Genomic DNA, 23,384 nt, shown 5'->3' on the forward strand with positions numbered 1-23,384 from the left:
GATGCCATGGCCGCTCCACTTGTTGAGAAATTTGTTATGTTTTTCTTTATATCTTTATTTCAATTTGGGAATATATTTGTAATTTAGCCGCCCCCCATTTGTGATGGCCGCCCCACATTTTTTAACCTTGCTACGGCCCTGGGTTCACATTACACATACATACATCAGTCACACCCCTACCTAACACACATGCACCGGAGCTCATTTTACAGTCCCATTTCCAAACTTTGTTTGACAGGGACAGGGACAAATAAAGAATAACAGCTACAGCATTTACAAAATAGCTTGGGTCAGAAAATTGACAGAAATCAACTCATTTTAGGAGCAAAGCTTACTTTGCATGTGTGTCAATTATATGAAAAATTATAAAGATATCTGGGGCCACATGGTTCAAAGCCAAGTCATCTTTTTGTCTCAAACAAATTACACAAGTAGGCTACATCACATGACTACATCCATGGGATTGTAGGTCCAATAAGTTCCACCATAAAAATAATCTCCAGATCATGGACAACTATCAATTAACATGAAAGGTAATGCTCCTCAAGTCACACAGCAGCTGAAGTAACTCTTGTATACTAGTCACATGCATACCAAGCAAGCTGAAGTATAATATTGAGTAGATAGTCATGTTGCCTGAAACCCTTTGAAATTAATGAAAAATCATGACTATTGCAGCACAAGACAATCAATCACATAGCGGCATAGTTTGCAGAAAAGGCCGGTTTTGACCCAATGCAGGTAGGAGATGTACAATGAACTCTCATTATTTTAACTAGTAACTTTTAGTCTACAGGTGTATGAACTTCTTATAGACTCATTCATGTGACATAAGCTGATCACAAGGGAGAAATGTGTGGACAAGGAGTTGATCTTATCAGGTGACACCCTTGGTACATCAGCAGACATCCTCACTCATGGCAATTCTAGCATACCATTCAAGCTAACATTTGCCCATTTTATTTGTCTTTACTTATATCAGTGTCATAATGGATGGGCTGGCCAATATTTTTATCGTAGTGGATACCGGCTGCGCCGGCATCCACTACTCAAAATATTGGCCAGCCCATCCATTATGACACGATATTGGATAGGCAAAAGACAAAATCCTATCTTTTATTCTCTAAATATTATGCTAATGGCTTAAAATACCCACTCAAAAGAAATTAACAATAAGTTGAACACACCTGTTGAAGTGAGTTTAGATGTAATTTGTGCTTCAGTAATATTTCAACTTGGTGTACTATTTGTTGCAATATATTCAAGCAAGTTGAGCCGAATACATTGATACTTACGGGAGGAACAAATCCAGGTTTGATTTTCATTTGTAAGACTGCATCCCAATCCACATCATCGACAAATGGATGTTTTGCCAGCTCATCTAGTGAAGATATTCTCTGTTCAGGATCTAATGATACTAACTGTAAGGAAATGCAGTGAAAAACATGTAAACAAGTTGGAAAAAAAAACCACTCACATATAGGTTTGCATGCATACAAGATTAATTTGCTATCTACTGTAGACAGCATTCACTTACTAACATCTGTAGGAAACAAAAGATGGTACTAATGGTATAGTACTTTTTCACCTAATGCAATCAGTGATTTCAACATGCTGAGGCAGCTGTTTGTCGTTCACACATCTATGTGGAATATTTAAATGTGCTGCAGATAATGAGATCACTGACTACAATTGGCAATAAAGAATTAATATACAATAAAGTCTATAGTCTATCAGGACCACCACTGTTTCATTATTATCAGGCCTTCCAATAATGGTTCCAAAAGATCCCAGGTTCAAATCCCGGTAACATAAATGATAACCAGCTTACCTGTTTGATAGCTTCTGTCATGGCTGGATTCCATGCTGAGGGGTAGTGTGGATGTGTATTTGTATACAAATGCCTTATGTCACTTACTGATGAGTTGGAATGGATGTCATACGGCCTCTGTAAACAAACAAAATACACAGTATATCAAAATCAAAAGATTACTTCATATACTAAAAGTGATGGCTCCTTCAACGATGTACTTTGCAGTTATATAACTACAAATAGAAAAACAAATTACACTCCCACTCATGCCATCCATTTTCATAAAACATACAAGTTCCCTCTTCAGTAAGTATGCATTGGTTCACACCAAGTTAGGTAGTGACATAGGTGCACTGGACGCAGCATTGAATCCAGAGCGTAAAGTTAATAGCGCCTTAAACGCCTTCATACAAGGGCGGTTTATCAGCACGCTTGCAAGGCAAGCGTGGAAAAGCATTAAACCTTGATGTCACTACCGAGCTTGGGGTGATGTTTAGTGGCTCAGGGTGTGTGAGACTAGGTGAGATTTATACCACTACCACAGAATTAAAACCAGAGAACCACGACTCGACCGCCATCTTGATACAGGCATGGAGCAAAAATTGGGGGTATTCGGTTTCCCTCGGAATGCGCCGAGGCATTCGTTGTCATGCAAGCGACATGGATGATGGGCGAATTTGAGAGACGACTTGATGCGACCTGCACGCGAGTACCAAGACGCTTCAGATGAGACGCAGAATTGTTTTCGTTCGTCTCCAGCAAGACCGTCGGCAAGGACCCGAATACCCCAATTTTCTCCCCATAGCTGACCGCGCGATTGTACGTGGCGGTATAGGGAGTCCCGGTTCTCCTTCTCTAATTCTGTGACCACTACACATCTCTGTAATTTTACAAACTGTTGAGGGATGTAATCACCATGTGAACTGCTAAGAGGATTTCCATGTCATTGACATTTCATATTGCATGAAGCAAAATAATTCTCATGTATCATACAGTGGAATAAATTGCTTATGTGTGTTGGTGTAGTTCAGTGAAGTGAAGTGCATATAAAAATCATGAACATTTATCAATTTGATTTAAACTGCAACACGCTACTTGGTTATGATTTAGTATACTGTCTACCAAACTTGTTTTTGATGAATAGTTGTTTGTTACTTCTCCTTACAATATGTGACAATGAAAGATATGTCATACCACGGATTTGTACTTTGTGAGACCATTCAGGTATTTAACAAGAAAAAAATTATTATTTACCACAAACATTAAACCTAAGCAGTATTTATTTGCTGAAAATATTATATACTGAAAACATCAAGGGCCGGTTTCTTGAAGCATGGTTAGTGGTCAGGCTTCATAAGCCTGATTAGGCTTATTTTCACACGGTACATCACCTAGAAAGATAAATCAATGAAATGGATCCACATTGGTAGGGCTAGCCTGCTGGCTTAGGAAGCATAACCACTAGCCATGGACCAGATTATGTCACAAATGTTGTGTAAGCTTCAAAAATCCTCATCAATCAGCTGACCTTTTCTTAATGAATAGGAAGGTACATTTTAGTTAGAAATGCACAAGAATATGTACTTTGACACCAGTCTGACAGCCAATGGCAGGTAAATGTACTATTGGCTGGTAAATGGCAACATTACATGCTCAAATAGCTGTAATGTAGTAATTTAGCCTCCTAAAAGAGACTCCAGTATGACAGACAGGTATACTTTCCTGTTGGACTCAGAGCCCAAATTGGCACACCTGTGAAAATGCATTTATAAAATTCAATTGCCATTTTGCCTAGGGAAATAAATATAATGTAGGATTTGCACAAACTGTGGACTGAAGATTCCAATGAACATTTCCACTGAATTTTACATCCAAAGGTATGTGATGAAATTCCACAAATACGTCATCTGTCTCTGGCTGCAGAGCACCTGTATTTATCCAATGAAAACTGCTTTTTGTTTCAATAAACTAACACATTATTTTTAAACAAGTGTTTTTATGTAAGAAGAATTATCAAAACAGCAATAATAATAGCTATGTGAAATAATGTTTACGGTTGACATGGCTGCTGTTTCTTCAATGTAATAATTGTTATTACTTATGTGAAAACATTCATCAAGGTTTATTTTCTTTCAACTGACATTTGGCACAATACAAATCTTCAGGTTTAGTACATACTACATTTTTTAAGTAGTAACATTTCTCTGCTCAAAATTGATTGTTTGTTAAAATGTTTTGTGCAATTTATATTTGCAATTCTTAAGATGGATTAGATCAATACAGATCATTATGCAGGTTTCAGTTTCACCCTACAATCTGAGGTATCTTAGTCACAAATCTAACGCCATGCTGGTGAACATTTCAATTTCAACAATAAGAAAATTGAGAAAAGGTCAGTATTTAAGCATTGCTTTTGTAGCCATGGTATGTTCTTTACATATTACATAAAGTGACGTGAATAGAAGCCTTGACCTTGTGAATGTTGTATACGAATACATAGGTAAATTGATCAAAACCAACATAGCCATAAGAAAACTACAAATCAGTTACAAAGCAAAAATCAATTATGAAATGGATGCATTTGTAAAATGGGAAATTGCAAAATGTTTATAGCTGTCATGTCTGGTTTAGAATTCATGTTATTTAAACTCACATCCTATAAAAACATGCATGGTGTATTGACAAAATCCCAGTACATATATCTAGCCATAAGCTAATTATCACGAGCACCAACAAGGACTAAAATTGAACAATAAATGAAATTGAAATGAACAAGTATTTTGCTTTTGTTTGTTTAATAAATTTGTTGGTTTGCCTTTTTTCATATTTTGTTTTGGAAGCAATCAGATGATTTCTCCCACCATTTACCGCCATAAGCAGAACAAAACATCTTAAAATTATGTAATAAATCTGGAATACACTATACTATGATCAGTTCTTAATAGGCAAGAATTATTTGCATTTGTCAGTCAGTGAAGCAATACGGAAAGCGTGGTTCGCATAGGTGGTATGCCAAGCTGTTTGTACGCTATTCTTATTAATCTTCCATGTTATGAGTCCCGCCTATTGTGAGCTGATCAGAGTATATGCATCCTAACCAACCCACTCTCTAAATCCTAACACTAATATATCCTTGATCCTAACCCTAAATTAAAGCACTGCATAGGTTTTTGGAATTATGCCAAAATTTCAGAAACTTGGTCTTAAATGCCTTGTATCAAATAATATAAATAAGCAGGGAATAAGGCTTTTCCTTTTTTCTTTTCAAATTATGCATTATTCCTCTTTGCCCGATGATGTATTTCACCCTCCATCGTCCTTTCAAAATCTGTTGCTGTTATTCTTTTATGTTTACACAACGTAAAATTGAGTTCACTTTGCCCATTTTCATTTTATTACCAATGCTATTATTAGGGACAAATAAATCAAGGCCAATAATAAATTTTCTTTCTACTTTATACTGAGTCTACTGTAATTATATAATGCTTTCATAACAGCTTTTCAATTTGCCTGCAAATGTAATGCAGCTCTCATTCCATTAGTGTTCAATGCTTTATTTTTTAAATGATTTATTTTTTCAACTTTGAGTGCAGATTTTAAACAATTTTGCAAGATTTACTTTCTCAAAGTAGCCTCTTGCAAAGATAAGCAAAATATTTATTTCTGTTTGATTTCAATTTTCAACTGTTTAGGAAGTTGAACAAGTGTGAAAATTATGATGACATAAAATCTCTAAATGTTTTCTTTTATTGTCAAGGAAATTGATTGATTTGAGTTAAATCTAGCTCTCGTTTTGATGTTTCCATGGCAACTATATTTGCTCTTATATCTCAAAATTCTACTTCATATGAACCTGCTTCTAATTAGGTATGCTTGCATATTGAAATTGACGTACGATGAATATATCATTCTAAAAGATGCAGACATTTGGTTTGAAATTTTATAAATGTATTGTCTAAATGTTTGTTTGAATACTCCGCGATATTCACATTGCATCATAGAACAACCTGGCCTTATTGATTGTCCAATTGTTATATTCAATAGAGGGTGGAAAGTAGGGCAACTTTGTTTTCCAGTTCAATTCAAACATATATTGTCAATGCTATTTTATTGAAATTTCCATTAGATTTCATGCAAAAGGAAAAATTAAACAACCTCTCAATGATTTGAACTAAAAAAACACACATATGTTCATTTGAAATGAAAAATATTTAAAAAAAAGAAAATACTCAAGTTCCCAGTGGCCTTGTGGGATAAACATTTTACTTGCAAATATGCAATATAAAACATGAAATGAAATCAATTCCTAATGAAAGACTGTCAGGGAACTCAAATTGAGGAATGAGAATAAGAAGTATATGATAAAGACACAGGCACTGTTTTGCAGGTTCAGGTGCATGTTGGCAAGGCTGTTTTAATTTGGCAATTTAAAATAACAAAACAGCAGAAAAACAACAACAATATAATTCTATGGACGGAAAGAAGGATGGCAGCATTTTTACTGTATTACTCCATTTCATAGCATAAGACAATTACAAAAGTTCTCAGGGGGTGCTATATAATTCTATATTCTATTTCACCAGAAAATAAAACATGGGCATCTTTAGATTCCACCATGTTTGCATGTCAGGCACTCATGGAGGAGCAAATTGTACTCTTTTGGATGGTTTCACCATACAGCCAGAAAACTTTGATACTATACATGTATAGAGGCCTTGCATGTGACGTCTCATCCTGTAAATATGGCGGACTACTCAAATGCATTCAACAAAAGCATGATTGCAATCTACCGTGACAGTTCGTCTCACACACATAACCCTGCACTACGATCAAATAGGTTGATGACAACATTTGATTGAATGGACTGCACTCTGCCATAACGACGGTGAAGGACACCGGCTCGAATCCTTTGTTTGGAGCCAATCGATAATTTCATGCAGGGCCTCTATATACAAGCTTCTTTGCAATCAGTTTCTAAACATGCTGGAGGTGTTAGGGGATATACTAGGGGCGAGTTGTAACAGTATGTTGTTTTTAGTACTTACCTTTCCTCTTAGCATTTCATAGACACAGATACCTAGTGACCACCAATCTACACCATATGAATACCCCTTGCAATCGTCTGATATTGTGTTAAATATTTCTGGTGCTGAAATTAAGAAAACAGATGACACATACATACAGCAAATATAACATTAGCTTGAAAGACATTGATATCCATTTTATCATCAGAATTTCTCTCCGACATTGTAAAAATTAAAGTCCTTTATTTGCCCCCTATTCAACTCTCTATCTCCTCCTCCTCCTACTTTTATCTCTCGCTCTCACACACACTCCCTCTCTCTCTCTCTCTCTCATCCTGAAAGCAAAAGTAAGAAAGTAGCAAGTCCTCTTGATATCTAGGAAGTAGTCCAAGTAATGTTTAAATCTTTTCCTTATCAAATCCAAGTATATTTCATCTAATAGTTTTGATCCCAAATGAATCAAAGTGTTATTTCTCGGAAAATTCTAATCTTTTCAAAAATTAGAACAGAATAATACACCAAAAAAGCAAACCCTTAGAGTGATACTGCACATATCATATCATCTCACTTCCCTAAATTCAATTTTAAAAAGTACCTTTTTTCTGATGAGATCATTTCTGGGAAGCGATCAAGATTCTAATGAACAGTACAATGGTAATTATATGGCTTATATTTTATGAACTTGTGCATTATCATTTTCTTGGCTTGTTACCAGCCCACTAAGGGAAAAAGGACGAAAAGGACACATAGTTGTAGATTTCGGTGTGCTAAGCAATCACACTACAAGGCTATACAAAAATATATCTCTGTTTTTATTTGCTCTGATTGATAGCTAGATATTTTATAGACAACAAAATAGTTGTCAACATTCATTCAAAAGAATGAAACACAAAGTGATGTGAGAACATTTGAACAATCTCTTTTTAATATAGATCACTGAGCAAGGAACCAAGCTTTGCCTTAAGATGGTTACAAGATCAATTTGGAATCATGTCAACTTACCCATATAAGGCTTTGTTCCTGACATTGAGGTTGCTAAGGTACCATCTTTCATTATTGTTGCTATGTTGAAATCTGTTATATGCACATGTCCTGGAAGAAAATAAAATATTACAAACGTTAAGATGTTAAAAATACACACAAAAACCTACAAGCATCATTCATGGATGTATCTTTAAAGCCTCATTACAAATTGGCAGGCATATAGGCCTATACAACAGAATATACAGTCACAACATTTTCTGAGTGGACCATTAGCATTCAATCTTGAATTCTCGCTCTGACATCTTACTTATGTATCAGATAGTTTGGGAGAGTGAAGGTATATACCAGGATTTTACTCATGAATATACACAACATTTTCAGACAAAGCTTAATATGGATCAATTTACTTTGTATAAAAACATGCATATTCTTTTCAGATATTTTCATATCATTGACTTATTTACCTAGTTATGCTTGTACTTGTAATATTCTTTTAAGAACATTAAAAGTAAATACACATGATCATGCCTATTTCTCCACTATCGAATTCTCCAACCATTTTGCCTGCACTTTTCTTATCACCAATCTGAACTCATTTCAACATGAGCCGGCATACAGCCGGTCATTGCCATTCGGTATCATGTCTTCTTTATATTAATATTGGGGCTAGCTGATCAAAATCACAAGTTGCTATGGTAATTATCAGCTGACCAATCACAGGACTGGCAAGTTTATGATATGAATTTGAATACACTGAGTTTATGAAGAAGGGTACCTCTGGGGGTACCTGCCTGGATGAATTACATGTATGATGGATACATCAGCCAGAGTACACATTTTTCATAAATCATTTCATCATAATATTCAATCTATAGACTCATACGCCATACGGCATAATTTTACTCTCTAAATATGAAGTGAATTTTATTCTATTTAACTCCACATTAATCATCACATAGATGGAAATCAAACAAGTAAAAATTGTAACAATTTAGCCGTAGCAATTTAAAAAATGAAGTGAGAATCACAGGCAAAATAGTACCCTTTCACATTATAGAATGATGACTGTAAGTAAACCTACTCACAAAATTTGCACTCATTTACAATTAAATACTTATGTAAGCCGTCACTTGAAAATACGGGGACACAACATGAAAGCTTATTTGCACAACTTGCCTGGAAGCAATTTCCATGTGCTCAATCTTTCATATCTAATTTATAACACTTTCACTGTTTCCATAATGCACTAAATTTATATCTCCTTATCGCAAAGCTTATATAAATCCACATATATATATATATTTGAATATTTTATATAACATAGGTAATGGCAGATAAACATCTAAACTAATCTAGCCCCAAATAGTTTCAAGTAAAGAATATTGCTATGACACATTTGTGAGTTCAATGATCTGGTCCATAGGTGAGCATTGCAAGTGTACTTTTATTCTGTTAATATCCTCAATGAGACTGCATAGGCCTATGTTTTAAAGGTGATCTGTGGTGCTATTCCATCCCTAGAAACTTACTCAAATAAAACAATGCACAATTTGACACATTTTAACACAATTTGATTCTAATTCAAAAAGAGACAAAAATAAACTCATAAATTCTGATGTGTTTTTAACAGAACTGCTCTTGAATGTTACATACATGGTGTCTGCATTCTAGCCATATGCTAAGAGTTTTGTAAGATCCCTACACACTGATAAACAGAGGGCACAATTTTGTGATGAGAAAAAAACCCTGTTCTCTGCAGCACTTTTTAACACATTTCAGGGAATTGGCTACAAAAAAGTAGCAAACATGATTGAATGAGACCTCTTGAAAGATATAACAGGACCTGTGAGATACACTTTGTTCAGCTTATAATTGGCAAACATTCAGTTTTGGTTACTTCATACATTAATAAAGTCCCAACTTACGCTCGCGTAAATTCAAGTAAACATGCACCAGTGACGCATTACGTAGTGCACAACTAGTGTAGGTGTGGCGCCAAACTGCGTGCACGCCATTCTATATCAATACACAATGTTATAAGCCTAACTTTTTGTGCCAATTATTATCCAAACTAAGTATAGCAGGGTTTTTTTGATACAGATTTTATGTAAACCGTAGGAAAAATATTGTAGACAAAGTTTGATGAATAATGCAATAGCAGTAGAAATGTCCTGACACCTGCCAACTCATTCAGGTAAACATAACAAGATTGTCTTCTTCACGCATAATGCTGTAATTCATGGTTTACTTGAATTTTTAACATGCATGGTTTAAAGCTATAACAGGCAAGCAACAACAAATGTGTTCCTTATCATACATGCTAGATCTGCTGTTTTTTAAACATATAGTATCAAAGTTTATTTTTCCCAACATTTCCCTGTTTTGATGATTACAAAAACTTACCCTAGATGAGCAATGACTAATTAGTTCCTTAAACTACCTGCTTGTGCCAATAGAGACAAACCCCACTAACAACATTTTTTCCCAAGACAAAAAAGTTTGTGCAAGGAAGGCAGAGAATATAGAAGTTGTGCTCAAAATGCTAGCAGATGGTACTATCAAGGCCAATTAAGGGATGGGGTATGAACGTTTGGACAGTATTTATTGTGGGACATTAGAGCACATAAGACATATCGAATTGCATTCTGAATACGAAGAATGTCCTTCTGATATCAAATAATTTTGATTTTTGAAATTCGCAATGTAATACACATTTTATGGCAAATGATTAAAATTGATATTTTTGATATTTAACAGTACTCAAGTAAACTTTATAAATCTTATGATTTTTAAATCATAAAACTTAAAGTGTATGTAGGTGGGATGAAAAGCCGACGATCATTATTGAAAATTTTAACCTTTTGTATTGAAGATATGGATTTTTTCCCAAAACACCCAAAAAAATTTAGGTCTTTTTGGGAAAAAAATCCATATCTTTAATATGAAAGGTCAAAATTTTCAATTGATCGTCGGTTTTTCCTCCCAGCTACATACACTTTAAGAATATGTCATTAGATTTATAAAATTTACTTGAGGACTGTTATATATCAAAATGTGAAAAATATCAAATTTTAATAATTTGTCATAAAATTTGTATTATATCGTGAATTTCAAAAATGAAAATTATTTGATATCAGAAAGACATTCTTCGATTCAGAATGCAATTGATATGTCTGATGTGCTCTTATGTCCCACAAAAAATACTGTCGAAACGCTCAAAAGGCTCATTCCAGATCCCTTAACACTAGAGAAGGTATTATTTAATATACTTTATGAAAAAGCACAAGCTAATATTGAAGCCTATTAATGCTCATTGATCAATTCTTGGAGCATGCAGTTTGACTATTTTGTACAAAATCTCTCTAAATGTCCCTCATGGTTTCATGATCGGAACTCGGAAATATTGATTTTGAGATATAGCCAAACAAATGAAATATTTCCTTTTGTTTCCTTTTGCTTTGAAAAGGCTTTCATTGCTCATATCTTTGGAACTGGTTGTTCAATTTCAATGGAATTTTCTGCAAAATCCAGCTTTGTAAATGCTTTTTACTATCCTAAAAGAAACTGAAAATTTAATATTTCCGAGTTCCGACTGAATTTGCTTGATCGCATCACATATGATTGCAAGTTTTTGGACCCTGCAGATTTGCAACGCCACTAGACTTGCATTAATTATTTCACATCCAGGATTTACAACATATTACAGATGCAAGACAAAAAAGTTACAATTTGTAAACCATACATTGGCAATTGTGTAGTCTGATGCTCAAGTAACAGTTTGTTGCTATGGTTACTTGTGAAAGATAAACATTTTGAATTGCATGAGTTTAAGTGAGATTAAAGAAACTAAATTCAGGTATCAAAGATTTGACAAATTTGAGCAGTAACAATCCGTTAATCAAACCCAGGAATCAAAAAAGGTATAATTTACTGTTCATGATGCAATGTTAAGTGACAGATTGATGCATGACAGGCTTAGTTTGCATGACAAGGTGAGTCCACTTGATCTTGTCTGTGACATTTAATAGGCTGCAAAGAAGTAATTTTGTGTTTCTCATCCATGCCTGCATTGTTTTAGGAGTCCTTTTTTTTAAATCTAAGTACAACTTTTGATTTTTAAGCTGCAGCAATTCATTATAACAAAGTTAACATGATTCATTGATCTTGTGTTAAAATGTACCAGATTTTAAGCCCTGTTTATCAGGGTCAGTTTGTGTAGCTCAGTGGTTACAGCGTTCACCAGACAAGCAAAAGGTCTGTTCAAGTCCCCGCACAGGCTGGTATGTCCAGAATTATGGTTATTCTTTCCCCTGAAACATGAATCACTTAAAAAAAAAAAAACTCCTGGCTTCTGACATCTAATCATGAGAACCACAAAATTATATTACATGCCACCTAAGTTGTTTCATGTTGGTTGGATTACACTACAATACTTTTGGAGGCTGTTTCCTGCATGGATTAGATTAACAAGTCCAATTGCTGAGATACATGAGAAGGGCTAAAATGCATAAGGGATGTCTAGATTGTGCCTTTACAGTTTTGTAAATCTTTTGCTTGGTGGGATTTTGTACAAGCAAATATGAGGTGATTACCCTAAATTTGTTCGGCTGTTCGGTTTTTATTACTGCGCACATAAATAAAGTCCCAACATATGCTCACGTAAATTCACATAAGCGTACACCAGTACAAATTATGCAATGCGCAACTAGCTAAAGTGCTGCGCCCTACTGCATACACATTCCATTCTATATCAATACACAACGTTACGAGTCTATTTTTTTGCCTATTATAAGCCAAACAAACTTTAATACCCTGGTGGCGGTTTGGTCAGAGGTGCCCTATCATATATGTATTGCTCGGTGTTGGGGCAGACACTCAGGTTAATCAGGATAATAAACTTAATGTGGCTGACCTTGGAAGACAACTGAAATGAGCCAATATTCAAAATTTGTTTTCAAAATCTGCATGTACAGCATTGTAAATAGCTAGACCTGCTTTACCCTGCAAAGTTTGTGTAAGTATCTTGCGCATATAAATCCTGAGGGCTAATAGACATGCAAATCAGTCTCTTACGATGTCATCCATGAAGACACATAATAATCAAAGCAGGTCTACATATAGGTCCAACAGTCTGAACCCATACAAGATAAGTTCATTGAACAGACAGTCCTCCTCAAGCACACACAGTAGTACTAAGGGAAAATGCACCCCTAGGGCTAATCAAATGCAATACAAATTGGCTTTGGGCATCTTGTAGAAACGCATTATAATCAAAGTAAGTCTCCTGCATAGGTCCATACCATGCCCGTCTGAATCCATTGACATCATCAAGATTGTAGGCTCAATGTGAAGATGCAGACATTGCTCCTCAAGCAGACACATTAGTATCAAGTACTGAGGGAGAAACATTAATGTCATGAGCAGGGCACTGCTATTTCTGTGCAACAAAATCCCACATTGTGTCATGAAAATGTGTTCTTTTTGTGCAGTTTGGTTTTTCTCCATGCAGTTCAAATTCATACAACTTACGTTTCATTTCTTATGCCTAATGTTCATGAAATATATTGTTTGTTTTTTACCTTGTGATCCTGTCTAATAAAGTCATGTTACCCTTGTGCAAGCCTTATACCACTGTTCCTATAAAGTCATGTTACCCTTGTGCAAGCCTTATACCACTGTTCCTATAAAGTCATGTTACCCTTGTGCAAGCCTTATACCACTGTTCCTATAAAGTCATGTTACCCTTGTGTGAGCCTTATACCACTGTTCCTATAAATGTCTAAATTCCTTGCTCATTAAGTTCTTGAAGCTCTGCACATCTCCAGGGACAATCTCCACAAAGTATTGTCGTTTTCCCCTGCAGTATTGTCAGTATTCTGCACAATTCCTTCAAAATTATCTGGTTTTTTTTCCATGCAGTTCATATTTTTTCTAATATATGCAATTATGAGTGGATCCTACCCACGGGTGCAAAAATAACATACAGGGTTTGTCTTATCACAGAAGGCATATTCCCAATAGAGTCTGGAAATGAGGAATGCTGAATTAATAAGATGTCTTGCCAAGGACATCTGTAATCCAGATGGAGTGTTCCTTTAAGTTCATTTGGCCTGAATAAAGATAAATAACCTGTGTTCTTTTTCAAGAAGAAAGAAATAAGTCCCATAAGTAATACAGCTCTATAAAGAACCCAAACATTGTTTTCAGTCTTGAGATGAAACACTCCAATAAGTTGAGCTTGACATATGAGGAATCTGTGCTGTGCGCAAGTGCGCACAATATGTACAGTAGGTACAAGTATAACTTCTAGCGGGTAGCTGTTGGTTGGTAGCATCTCTTTCAAGATTGGTAGAGGTGAAACTAGCAAACTGAGGGTGCTGGAACAGCTGTAGTTGGATGGAAGTCTATTCCATATGAGAAAGGTGTGAACCCGGGGTGTGAACATAGTAGGAATACCTGTATACATTTACTCTTGACTGGATGTCCTGGTAGCTCTTCATTGCCAGATGGATAACACATGGGGGAAAGGTAATATTCACCAGGCTATTGTGGAGCATGACGCATTGACGAAATAGTCTCTGTACGGCAAGAGAGTCCTGTTCTCGTTAAAGTAGCATTTTAGAAACACTGGCCATATTTTTGTAATTATTAAGGACAGACCTGGCTGCCTGTCACTGTACTGCTTGGATCTTATTTCTGGTTCTGGTCAGATGAGAAGGGATTTCATGCATGATATTAAGAGATTTTTTCTTAGGATACAAGTTCTCCACCTTGGCCGAACCCCCTACCATTAAGGGTGTTTTTGTTTTTAAAGTAAAGACATGAAAAGTCAACCTATTTGTAAAAACATGTAGAAAAGGTTAACTTTAAGGGGGTACTACACCCCTCGATAATTGTGTGTCTATTTTTGCATTTTTCTCAAAAACTAATAACACACTGGTGAAAAAAGTTATGTATATTATAGGGGCAAGGAATCCAATTACTATACTGGAATTTCAGTGACCAAAGACAAGCGGTTTGTTATTTATGATAAGAAATAAGGTACCGCTAGGATGTACCTCGTTTTCTATCATATATACTGAACCGCTTGTCTTGAGTCACTGAAATTTCAGTGTAGTAATTGGATTCCTTGCCCCAATAATATACATAACTTTTGTTACTAATGTGTTATTATTTTTGAAAAATACAAAATAGTCATAATTTACAACAGGGGTGTAGTACCCCCTTAAAAACTTAAAATATTTGTTTTCACATTTCAAATATTGGAATATATGTTAAAAATCAATAAGATGTTATAAAATGCAACATATTTGAATCACAAGACAAGGTAGACATGACACTGTGTGTGATCGTGTGAGTATCTGTGTGATTACAAAACAAAAGCCATATATATCACTATGACATTAAGACCCGTCTTGTTGCTTTCAACAGATTAAATGGAATGGAAATCAAAACTAGATAAAATATAACAAGATGGTGAAATCAAGCTGCAACCTTGAATATCAAGCAACTAGGTTGCTATGGTAACACAACAATAATTGTGTTAAATTTTACATAATTTGTATCGTGGAGACACAGAAACATCCAAATAGAGTGCCTGGTGCTGACAAGGCTTTTATAACTGAGTTCTTATATTCTTGTTTTCTACAATTTCCTCATTTAAGTGGAAGGTGCTTTTGAATCTATGTGTATCAATGTTATTCATTTTCCTCATTTGAATCAATTATGACACTAAAGGGTATAAATATCACTGTATAATGTAATGTACGTTCATTTTATTATGTCGTTAACATCTTTCCAATGATGGTGACATATCAAGAAAATATCAATTCATCAAAAACGTGTCTAATTTGACAAACTAAAACTTTGTCAAAATAAATGAAAGGTTTGTAATGCAAGAAATATTTTGTAATGCTAACAAATTATTTATTTTATAATGAAGAAGGAGGTGGCCTAAATGCTTCACCCTAGCAGGGCGTAAGACAATGCGAAACACAAATTAATATATGCGAGGATCGGAAATAAACGATGCAAGCCGAGAAATTATAATTTAAATGGCGTGATTGGGCTCGAGCAAACTGGCAAATGAAAATATTGAGGGAGAAAAAATCAGGACTCAGCGGGGATTGAACCCCGGTCGCTGGATTACCGGTCCAGAGCTTTACCACTGTACAACCTGAGTTCACAGTCGGTATTCGGGCAATCTCAACTTAAGTCCCCATGATAACTCTCTCATTGTGTCTTATTAAAAGAACAATTTGTAGCAGTTCAAATGAACTTTCAGCCTAACAAATTGTGTTCTTGGCTGATATATATTCCATTTGTAATGACAATTTTAATTTATATTTACCAAAACTTGGTTTAACCTGACAAATTACAAAAAATATTGCCATTACATCATGGAAGAAAATATGTTCAACATTACAAATTAATATTCACAACCATAAATTATTTTCTTGAATGATAAAGCTTCCATTCATATTATAATGACAACATTTTTTTTTCACATTTGTCAAATTAAAACACATTTTTGACAATACTGTGAAGGCTTGAATCCATGAAGAAATACACTAAGCCAAAAAGCAACAATTAACCAAAATTACACACAGGATTGCCTCAATACTCTACTCTAAACACATGTTAGTAACCAAGCAGTTGTCCAACTGACACAACAGTAAAATGCACTGATATGGAACAGCTTCCTGGACCACATTCACAGCCCAATAATTGGCATCCAGCACAAGAAATCTGTGAGAATCGTTGAACAGATGATAATTTACAAAACAGTGCTGCTTTCTGCTTTTCACACACTTTCTTTAAGAAACAGGTCTTATTCCACACTATTCCACTTACTCTTTGGGAATTATCATCTGTGCAAGACCTTTGTTCACATTCTCACAGATTTCTTGTGCTGGGTGCCAATTATTGGACTTTGAATGTGGTCCAGGAAGCTGATCCATGTCAGTGGATTTTGCCGTTGTGTCAGTTTGACAACTGCTTGGTTACTGACATGTGTTTAGAGTAGAGTCATGAACTAACCCTGTGTGTAATTTTGGTTCATTTTGATAGACAGGATTTTAAGATATGACCTTGTGAAGTTTCTTTTTTGGCTTAGTGTACATTGCTGTGTTCATCTGATAGAACTGACTTGGTCCTTTCAGAGTGTACCTCTGCACAGAAAAGTAAAAGCACTTCTTTATCAAAATGCACAAAATACAATGCATTACAAACAATAAGGTAGGTAAATGTTTTATTGCTGGAAAAGAATGATTTACAGGCTTTCAATGGCTCATCTTACCCCTGAAATTTAACAATACACGATCCGAGGTTACTGTTCCAAACCCAGGCTACTTTTTGTACATTACAATGCATAAAGCCTGTAGTAAGGTCCTGTATAACAATACACGTACTGTATGGAATAAAGCATAGTATCAACACGTCCATCAATAACCTCAGTTTGGTAAATTATGCTGAAATTTGAAACACAAATATTTCTCAAATATCAGCATCTTGGGAAATATTACAATTTTTCTGTTCAGCTGTTGACAAATCCACCAACATATCACATGTACCTAAAAGTACACTGTACCTATATCCACTCTTTTATGAAGCTTTGAAGAAAACAATAAACATAGGTTTGGACAAGATTTATTTACTTGTAAGAAATGCATTAAAAGTAGCTGAATTTCATAGGTAAATGTCCCTTTAAAGTACAATACAATCATGTTGTCCCATACAGTGTGTGTAACAGGATTCACTCACTCACCCACTCTGATGACATTTGCAATATTTTAGTCTAAATGGATTGTAAACCACAAATGGGATTCATTTTTCATTATCAGCTTAAGTTTGATGCACCTAAAGATCATTAGATCATACAGTATCAAGCAAGAATAGATTCCTCACTCAAAATCAAGAAGTCATCTTTACATGATGGTTTTCCTAATAATTTTAATAAATAGATGTAGGTAAGGATCCTGTGTTTGAATCTAAACAGATGGCAAAACAATTAAGGTACCACTTATTTCCACCCCTATACCGTAAAACCTTGTGTACAAGCATATAGAGTGCTTCTAATGAAAGCTAAATTATTCCAGGCGCCATTATGGAGTTTGAGCAAATAAATTACAGATCCAAGCATATGCAAACAAGTATTATTGTAAGACCAATCTATTGTATTGGTATATTTAAGCCTGGTTCGTATTAATTAAGCTTTCATCAAAAACCCTATATATGTTTGTAGACGAGGTTTTACGGTATATCATAAAAGACAGATATGTCCTATAAATTAGTGGCTGCATCTTTTAGCTCGGATTTAAGACCTAATTCGCTGAAATCAGTTAAGAAATACAGACATGATGATCCACAATCCCAAAGAAGATGCAAATTCAAGCTGTTGTTTGTTCCATTGCATACTCTATTGACTTGTACACAAAGCGTTTTTGAACAAAAGGACTAGCACCATGCTTTCCATTGATTAGAACATTGAAATGCAACTTTTGGATTTCGTTTTCTCTTTGGTTTTAGATCACCGTTTCATTAATTCGCAACCGATTTCAACAAATGAGGTCTTAAATCAAAGCTAAAGGGTGCAGGTTTTGGCTAATTAAGTACTGTTTTTAATTTTAATATTTGTGTGCACATGCGCACAAACTATGTGCTGTACATTTATATTTGCTTGTATTTACCAATATTTTTGTATTTTTCTCCTGTATTAAATAGGTTAAAAACTGTGTATTATTTGTTGCTTGAGAAAACTGTGTATTACTTGTTGCTTGAGAAATGAGAAATTGTACAAAATAATGCACTTGTACTGAGATGTTGATGCGTCTAATGCACTCCCCCTGTGGTCCTTGTGCATTAGATGCATCAACATCTCAGTATGCATGCATTATTTCACTCTCAACAAGTGATAAGCAGTTATTGACCTATACAGGTACCTGGTGCAATTGCAATGTTTTATTGTTACACATTTGCATGTAAGCCCCTTCAACAAATGAGCAAATCCAACCAAATTCTGCATTTCAGATGCACATTTTGTGCAAGATTGCAATCAAACTTTCAGGGAGAAACAATATTGGGAGGGATTCAGAAATTTCTGGACATGCTCTAAAATACTGGGGATAACCAAGTCAGTTACGTATTTACATTTCTAGAAATGTCAGCATTATGTGATGTGATAAGATAAATTTGTCAACTTTCAGTAAATTATCATTATTATTTCTGCAAAAAAAAACAGTTTCCCAAAGTTTCCATAGGAGAAGTTCTGAAAAGGACATGCACACTTTATGGTAATAATATTTCTTGTTTGTCCCAGAAGCCTACCAATTTTTGGTTCAATATTGACACTGCTATTTTCATCTAGAACATCACCTGAAAGCTTTTAGTTGGAGAAGAAAAAGGACGAGTTAGTCTTCATCCACAAGCCTTCAGCAAATATTTGAAGGGACTTTTCTCTTACATAACATCAAAGAGTAAAGAGCACCAAAAAGGTGACAAAATATCTCTCAAGTATCCAAATGTAACAGAAATGGCACATATGGTTCAAAGTTACAATTATATGTGTAAAACTAGACAGCTGTGCCATAAAGTCAATGGAACACATTTCTGCTACTTGGTTAAAGATACATTAAAAACATGAAATGAAATGCTTCAAACCCTAGGGCTCCACAATGGATGTCTTTCTCAAATGTGCATGGGTGCTTTTGTAAGGTCTATTTTAATAAAGGCTTATTTAATAAAGACAACATTGTTTTTTGACTCTACTGTCTTTAATAAGACCCATCTGACATTCCTGTATGAAGGCATCCAATAGAATAACTATTCTTATTATTTTTTCACAATGAAAACATGTTTTTAAAGCTCTATGCTCCTTTAAAAAGGCTATAACAAGACTCACCATGAACAATTTGTTTACTCTCTTGCTACATGTCTAGGCTTTCACTTACAACAAGTTTTTAACAGTTTCTGATTTCACATTGAGTTAACCTTGTAGTCCTGCAGACTGTCTGCCCATATAAAATTGGTAATGGATTACCAGTCTTGCTGTACAAAAGCTGACCAATGATGAATCTAATATTACACACGCTTTACATGAGATATTTGGACAGTAATGTAGCTAGCATTTCAATTAAAATGGACATGGGGCATGAAAAGCAATTTTGGGTCGTTTTGGTCTATAGTGTTGCAAAAGATAGATATCTTAAAGAGATATCTTAAAGAGATACTATAGAGTTTTAATGCAGTTTATATTCTGTTAACAGCTTCCAACACAGAGCAACTGATAATTCCTAATGAAATTCAATCTATCATACAATGAATATAGCAAGCCTCAACAAGGTGTTTGAAGGTTCTCAGTGACTAGCATTTACCTACTGGAACCTTACATTATATCTACAAGTTACAACTCTGCCATGCAGTTAGGTTGCTGATCAGATATCCCTCTTCATAGATCACTTGATAGGCATTGCATTTGGAGGACATTGTATAGTCAGTAGGAGCAAGTGGATTTGGGCTTCAACAGCAGATACAGGTATTCTCTTATTTATATAGCATGGTTTAACAGGCGAGGACACAAGTTTTTGTGCTCAGTAATATTTTGAAACCTGAGTGTTTGTAAATTGTAGCAAGAAACCATGTCTCCATTCCTAATTTGACAAATATACCTTTCAATTTTGGATATGGACTTCCTAATATGATATGGCTCTGCAATAGGATTTTTTAAAAAAATCAAAATTGTGTGATTAAATTTATCACGATATATTAAGCCAAAGGAGCAACTTGACTAAAATGGTTTTGTGTACTATTGAATAATTAAAACCTTTTGAATTAATCTCAATTTTCAGTTAATTAATCTCAATCTCAAGTTACTGCATGCCTATGGTCAGTTAAAAGTGTGTACGAACATTTTCTTTCTTCAATTCTCACTAAGTTTTTGGGCTTGCACAGCCCCTGGACCACAAAACAAACAAATAATAATTTATCTCAGTTCTATACTAGACTAGCACTTCCCACCAATTACTACACCATCATTTTTTCTAAATTATATCCAAATTTCTCTTAATAAATTTTAAGTACTATACATTCAAGTTCAATTTCCTCAAACACAACATGAATATTCCATGGCAACCATAGTATCTATATTTCCATCTGCTGCCATGTTCCTCCTCTCCAAATAAAAGCACCTCAACTTCCTGCAGAATATATCATGATTACACAAATTAATCAACTCAATTCATATGTAACATATTTGGTCCAACCATGCCAAAGAAGGTACTTCTGAAAATTGTCATCATTGACAATTGTATGTCATCATCAACTTGCAGAGTAACCAACCATGCTACATATTTAGGTGCATCTTATGTTACTTTTTGATGTGGCAGTCTTGTCCATAATCCACATTTTCTTATGTATGTTATTGGGTTTATTTGCCCCCTATTTCTATGTTTGCATTTTGATGTGAAAGTCATGTCCATACTGCAAATTTTATATACATTTTATTGGGTTTTTTTCTCCATATTTCTGCCTATATCTCAATGTCACAACTGCCACTTTTGGTCTGGTAGGATCAGATTGCGTCATACATTGCCACTTTTGCACTCGTGCAAGTAAAACATGTTGATTAAAACATAAAACATGTTCATTTTCAAACAGCATAAAACAATCAACTTCAACTCATACATCTAAAACAGTGTCTTTTATCCACCAACTTTATACACTGTCCACTATAATATAGTATTGGAGTTAGAGACATGACAGTTTAGTAAGCATACTAAGATTTTTATACTCCAAGTGAAAGCATAAGACTAAAGTAAATGACCTTTTCTCTCTACAAGACAGGAAAATGACAGTGGCATTCATGAGCATTCACAATTGCTGCATTCTATCACAAGATAATTTATGAAGCCAATATCTAACTGCAAATTTTCTTGATTAGACTATCAATCATTTTCATACGAAACTTGACTGGAAAATTAATTTTGTGGTGCAATTTCTGTTGTTACGTGCCTGAAAGGTTTGATCAAATGTAGACTTTGAAGTGGACTTTTCTAAAACAAAATTTTGACAACAAGATTTGATTGAGTACATTAACATGATAAGTTCTAACATGCTGAATGAAGCACAAGATATAAAATTTGTTGTTTTTTTCTGATGTATTTACAATTTTGACCAATCCTGTGACAAAGCCAGACATTAAAGTGCTGGTAACCCAAAAAATTACTGGGACTTCCTACTTGGAACTGCTTTCCTGAAGAACTTGCTTATACATGAACAATACAGCTCAAGTTTAAATTACAAGTTACAGTTAAAGAAAACAAAGTTAAACACCGATCATGTAAATATTTATTAGCAATTCTTTGGATATATATTATAAATTTATAATTGATTATGAAACATGGTTGGCCAATGACTTGGATAGGAACACAAGGCCGAATCAGTTATGCAATTATCGCATTACTTCGGGTGACAAGATACCCATACGGGTGCACTACACTAAATCCTTCCGCATTTGGTGTAACCTTCAAAGTTCCGGTAAAAATAGCACCTATGCGAAATATATCGGCGTCCCGAGGGAACCAAATTTGAGTGACTCTTGGTTGTTTTGATAAAAAAGATAGAATAGGAGCTCAACATTACATATCTGTTCAGAAAATTTTCTGAATCGAATGTGCATGGGTAATAGGCCCTCGGAACAATATCATGCCCGGAACTGGTAAGGAGGCGAGCGTGTCGGCTGAAATTCGGGATGGCGCTGTTCAGGAGTTCAGATCTCTCAAGTTTGTCTTAACTTGTCCCAAAAAATTAAATTTAAATAAAAGTTTAATCTTTATTTAAGACATTGGTTTGATCAAAATATTAAAAATGTTGTTACATGGGGTAGAAAAACAAACTTACTTTCTTGTATTTTCCCGTGTATTTCAATGGGACGATTATTTAGTGGTGTGTGCCCTTCGAAGACTCATTTTTAAATGCTATGGACATGATTAATACCTGATTTTAAGTGCCAAAAAGTTGAGATTTTTGACTGAAACTGATGTCTTTGCAAAGGAAAAAAGTTTGTTTTTCTATTTCCGTCTACAAACACGCGATTTCATTCTTAAACGCATACGAGAAATTAGCTTCAAAACGCAAGTTCCGTCGAATTGACAATTTAAGACCGTGCTTGAAATTGAGCTATTTTGGTCCCAATATCATAGAAGTGGTCACTTTTGGTTATCTTGGTGCTGCAAAAATGAAACATCTTTGGAATTATTTTGATGCAAAATGTAATTATAAGATCAAAACTCAATTATAACCGTTTTGAAAATAATCACTGAACCTTTAATTGGGTCTCAATAGACATTTAAAGTCAAAGCATACTATATTTATGGCCTAATGATGACAAAATAGCGGCATTTTTATCTCATGACCAAATGTTCAATTCCCAAGAGAGAAATTTATCAATTAATCCTAATGATGGGGTTTCTTAATTTTAGATCTTGCAAAAATAATACACGCAACTTGGAAATTTAACATTTTAGAGTGTCAAATTACCGTTCTATCTACCATAACACCCCCCCAAC

The 23,384-nt window shown here is 34.8% G+C and overlaps 1 protein-coding gene across 1 annotated transcript in view; it reads right to left on the reverse strand.

The window, feature by feature from the left end:
• Positions 1-23,384, reverse strand: part of LOC140151270 (serine/threonine-protein kinase 32A-like) — a 248,083-nt gene that overhangs the window by 12,264 nt on the left and 212,435 nt on the right. The window contains exons 8-11 of the mRNA XM_072173550.1: positions 7,840-7,929; positions 6,859-6,962; positions 1,832-1,948; positions 1,296-1,421 (exon numbers count right to left, since the gene is read on the reverse strand). Of these exons, the coding sequence (XP_072029651.1) occupies positions 1,296-1,421; positions 1,832-1,948; positions 6,859-6,962; positions 7,840-7,929 (437 nt within the window). The remainder of the gene's footprint in view (positions 1-1,295; positions 1,422-1,831; positions 1,949-6,858; positions 6,963-7,839; positions 7,930-23,384) is intronic.

The sequence above is a fragment of the Amphiura filiformis genome, chromosome 1 (assembly GCF_039555335.1).
Source record: "Amphiura filiformis chromosome 1, Afil_fr2py, whole genome shotgun sequence".
Lineage (NCBI taxonomy): Eukaryota > Metazoa > Echinodermata > Ophiuroidea > Amphilepidida > Amphiuridae > Amphiura > Amphiura filiformis.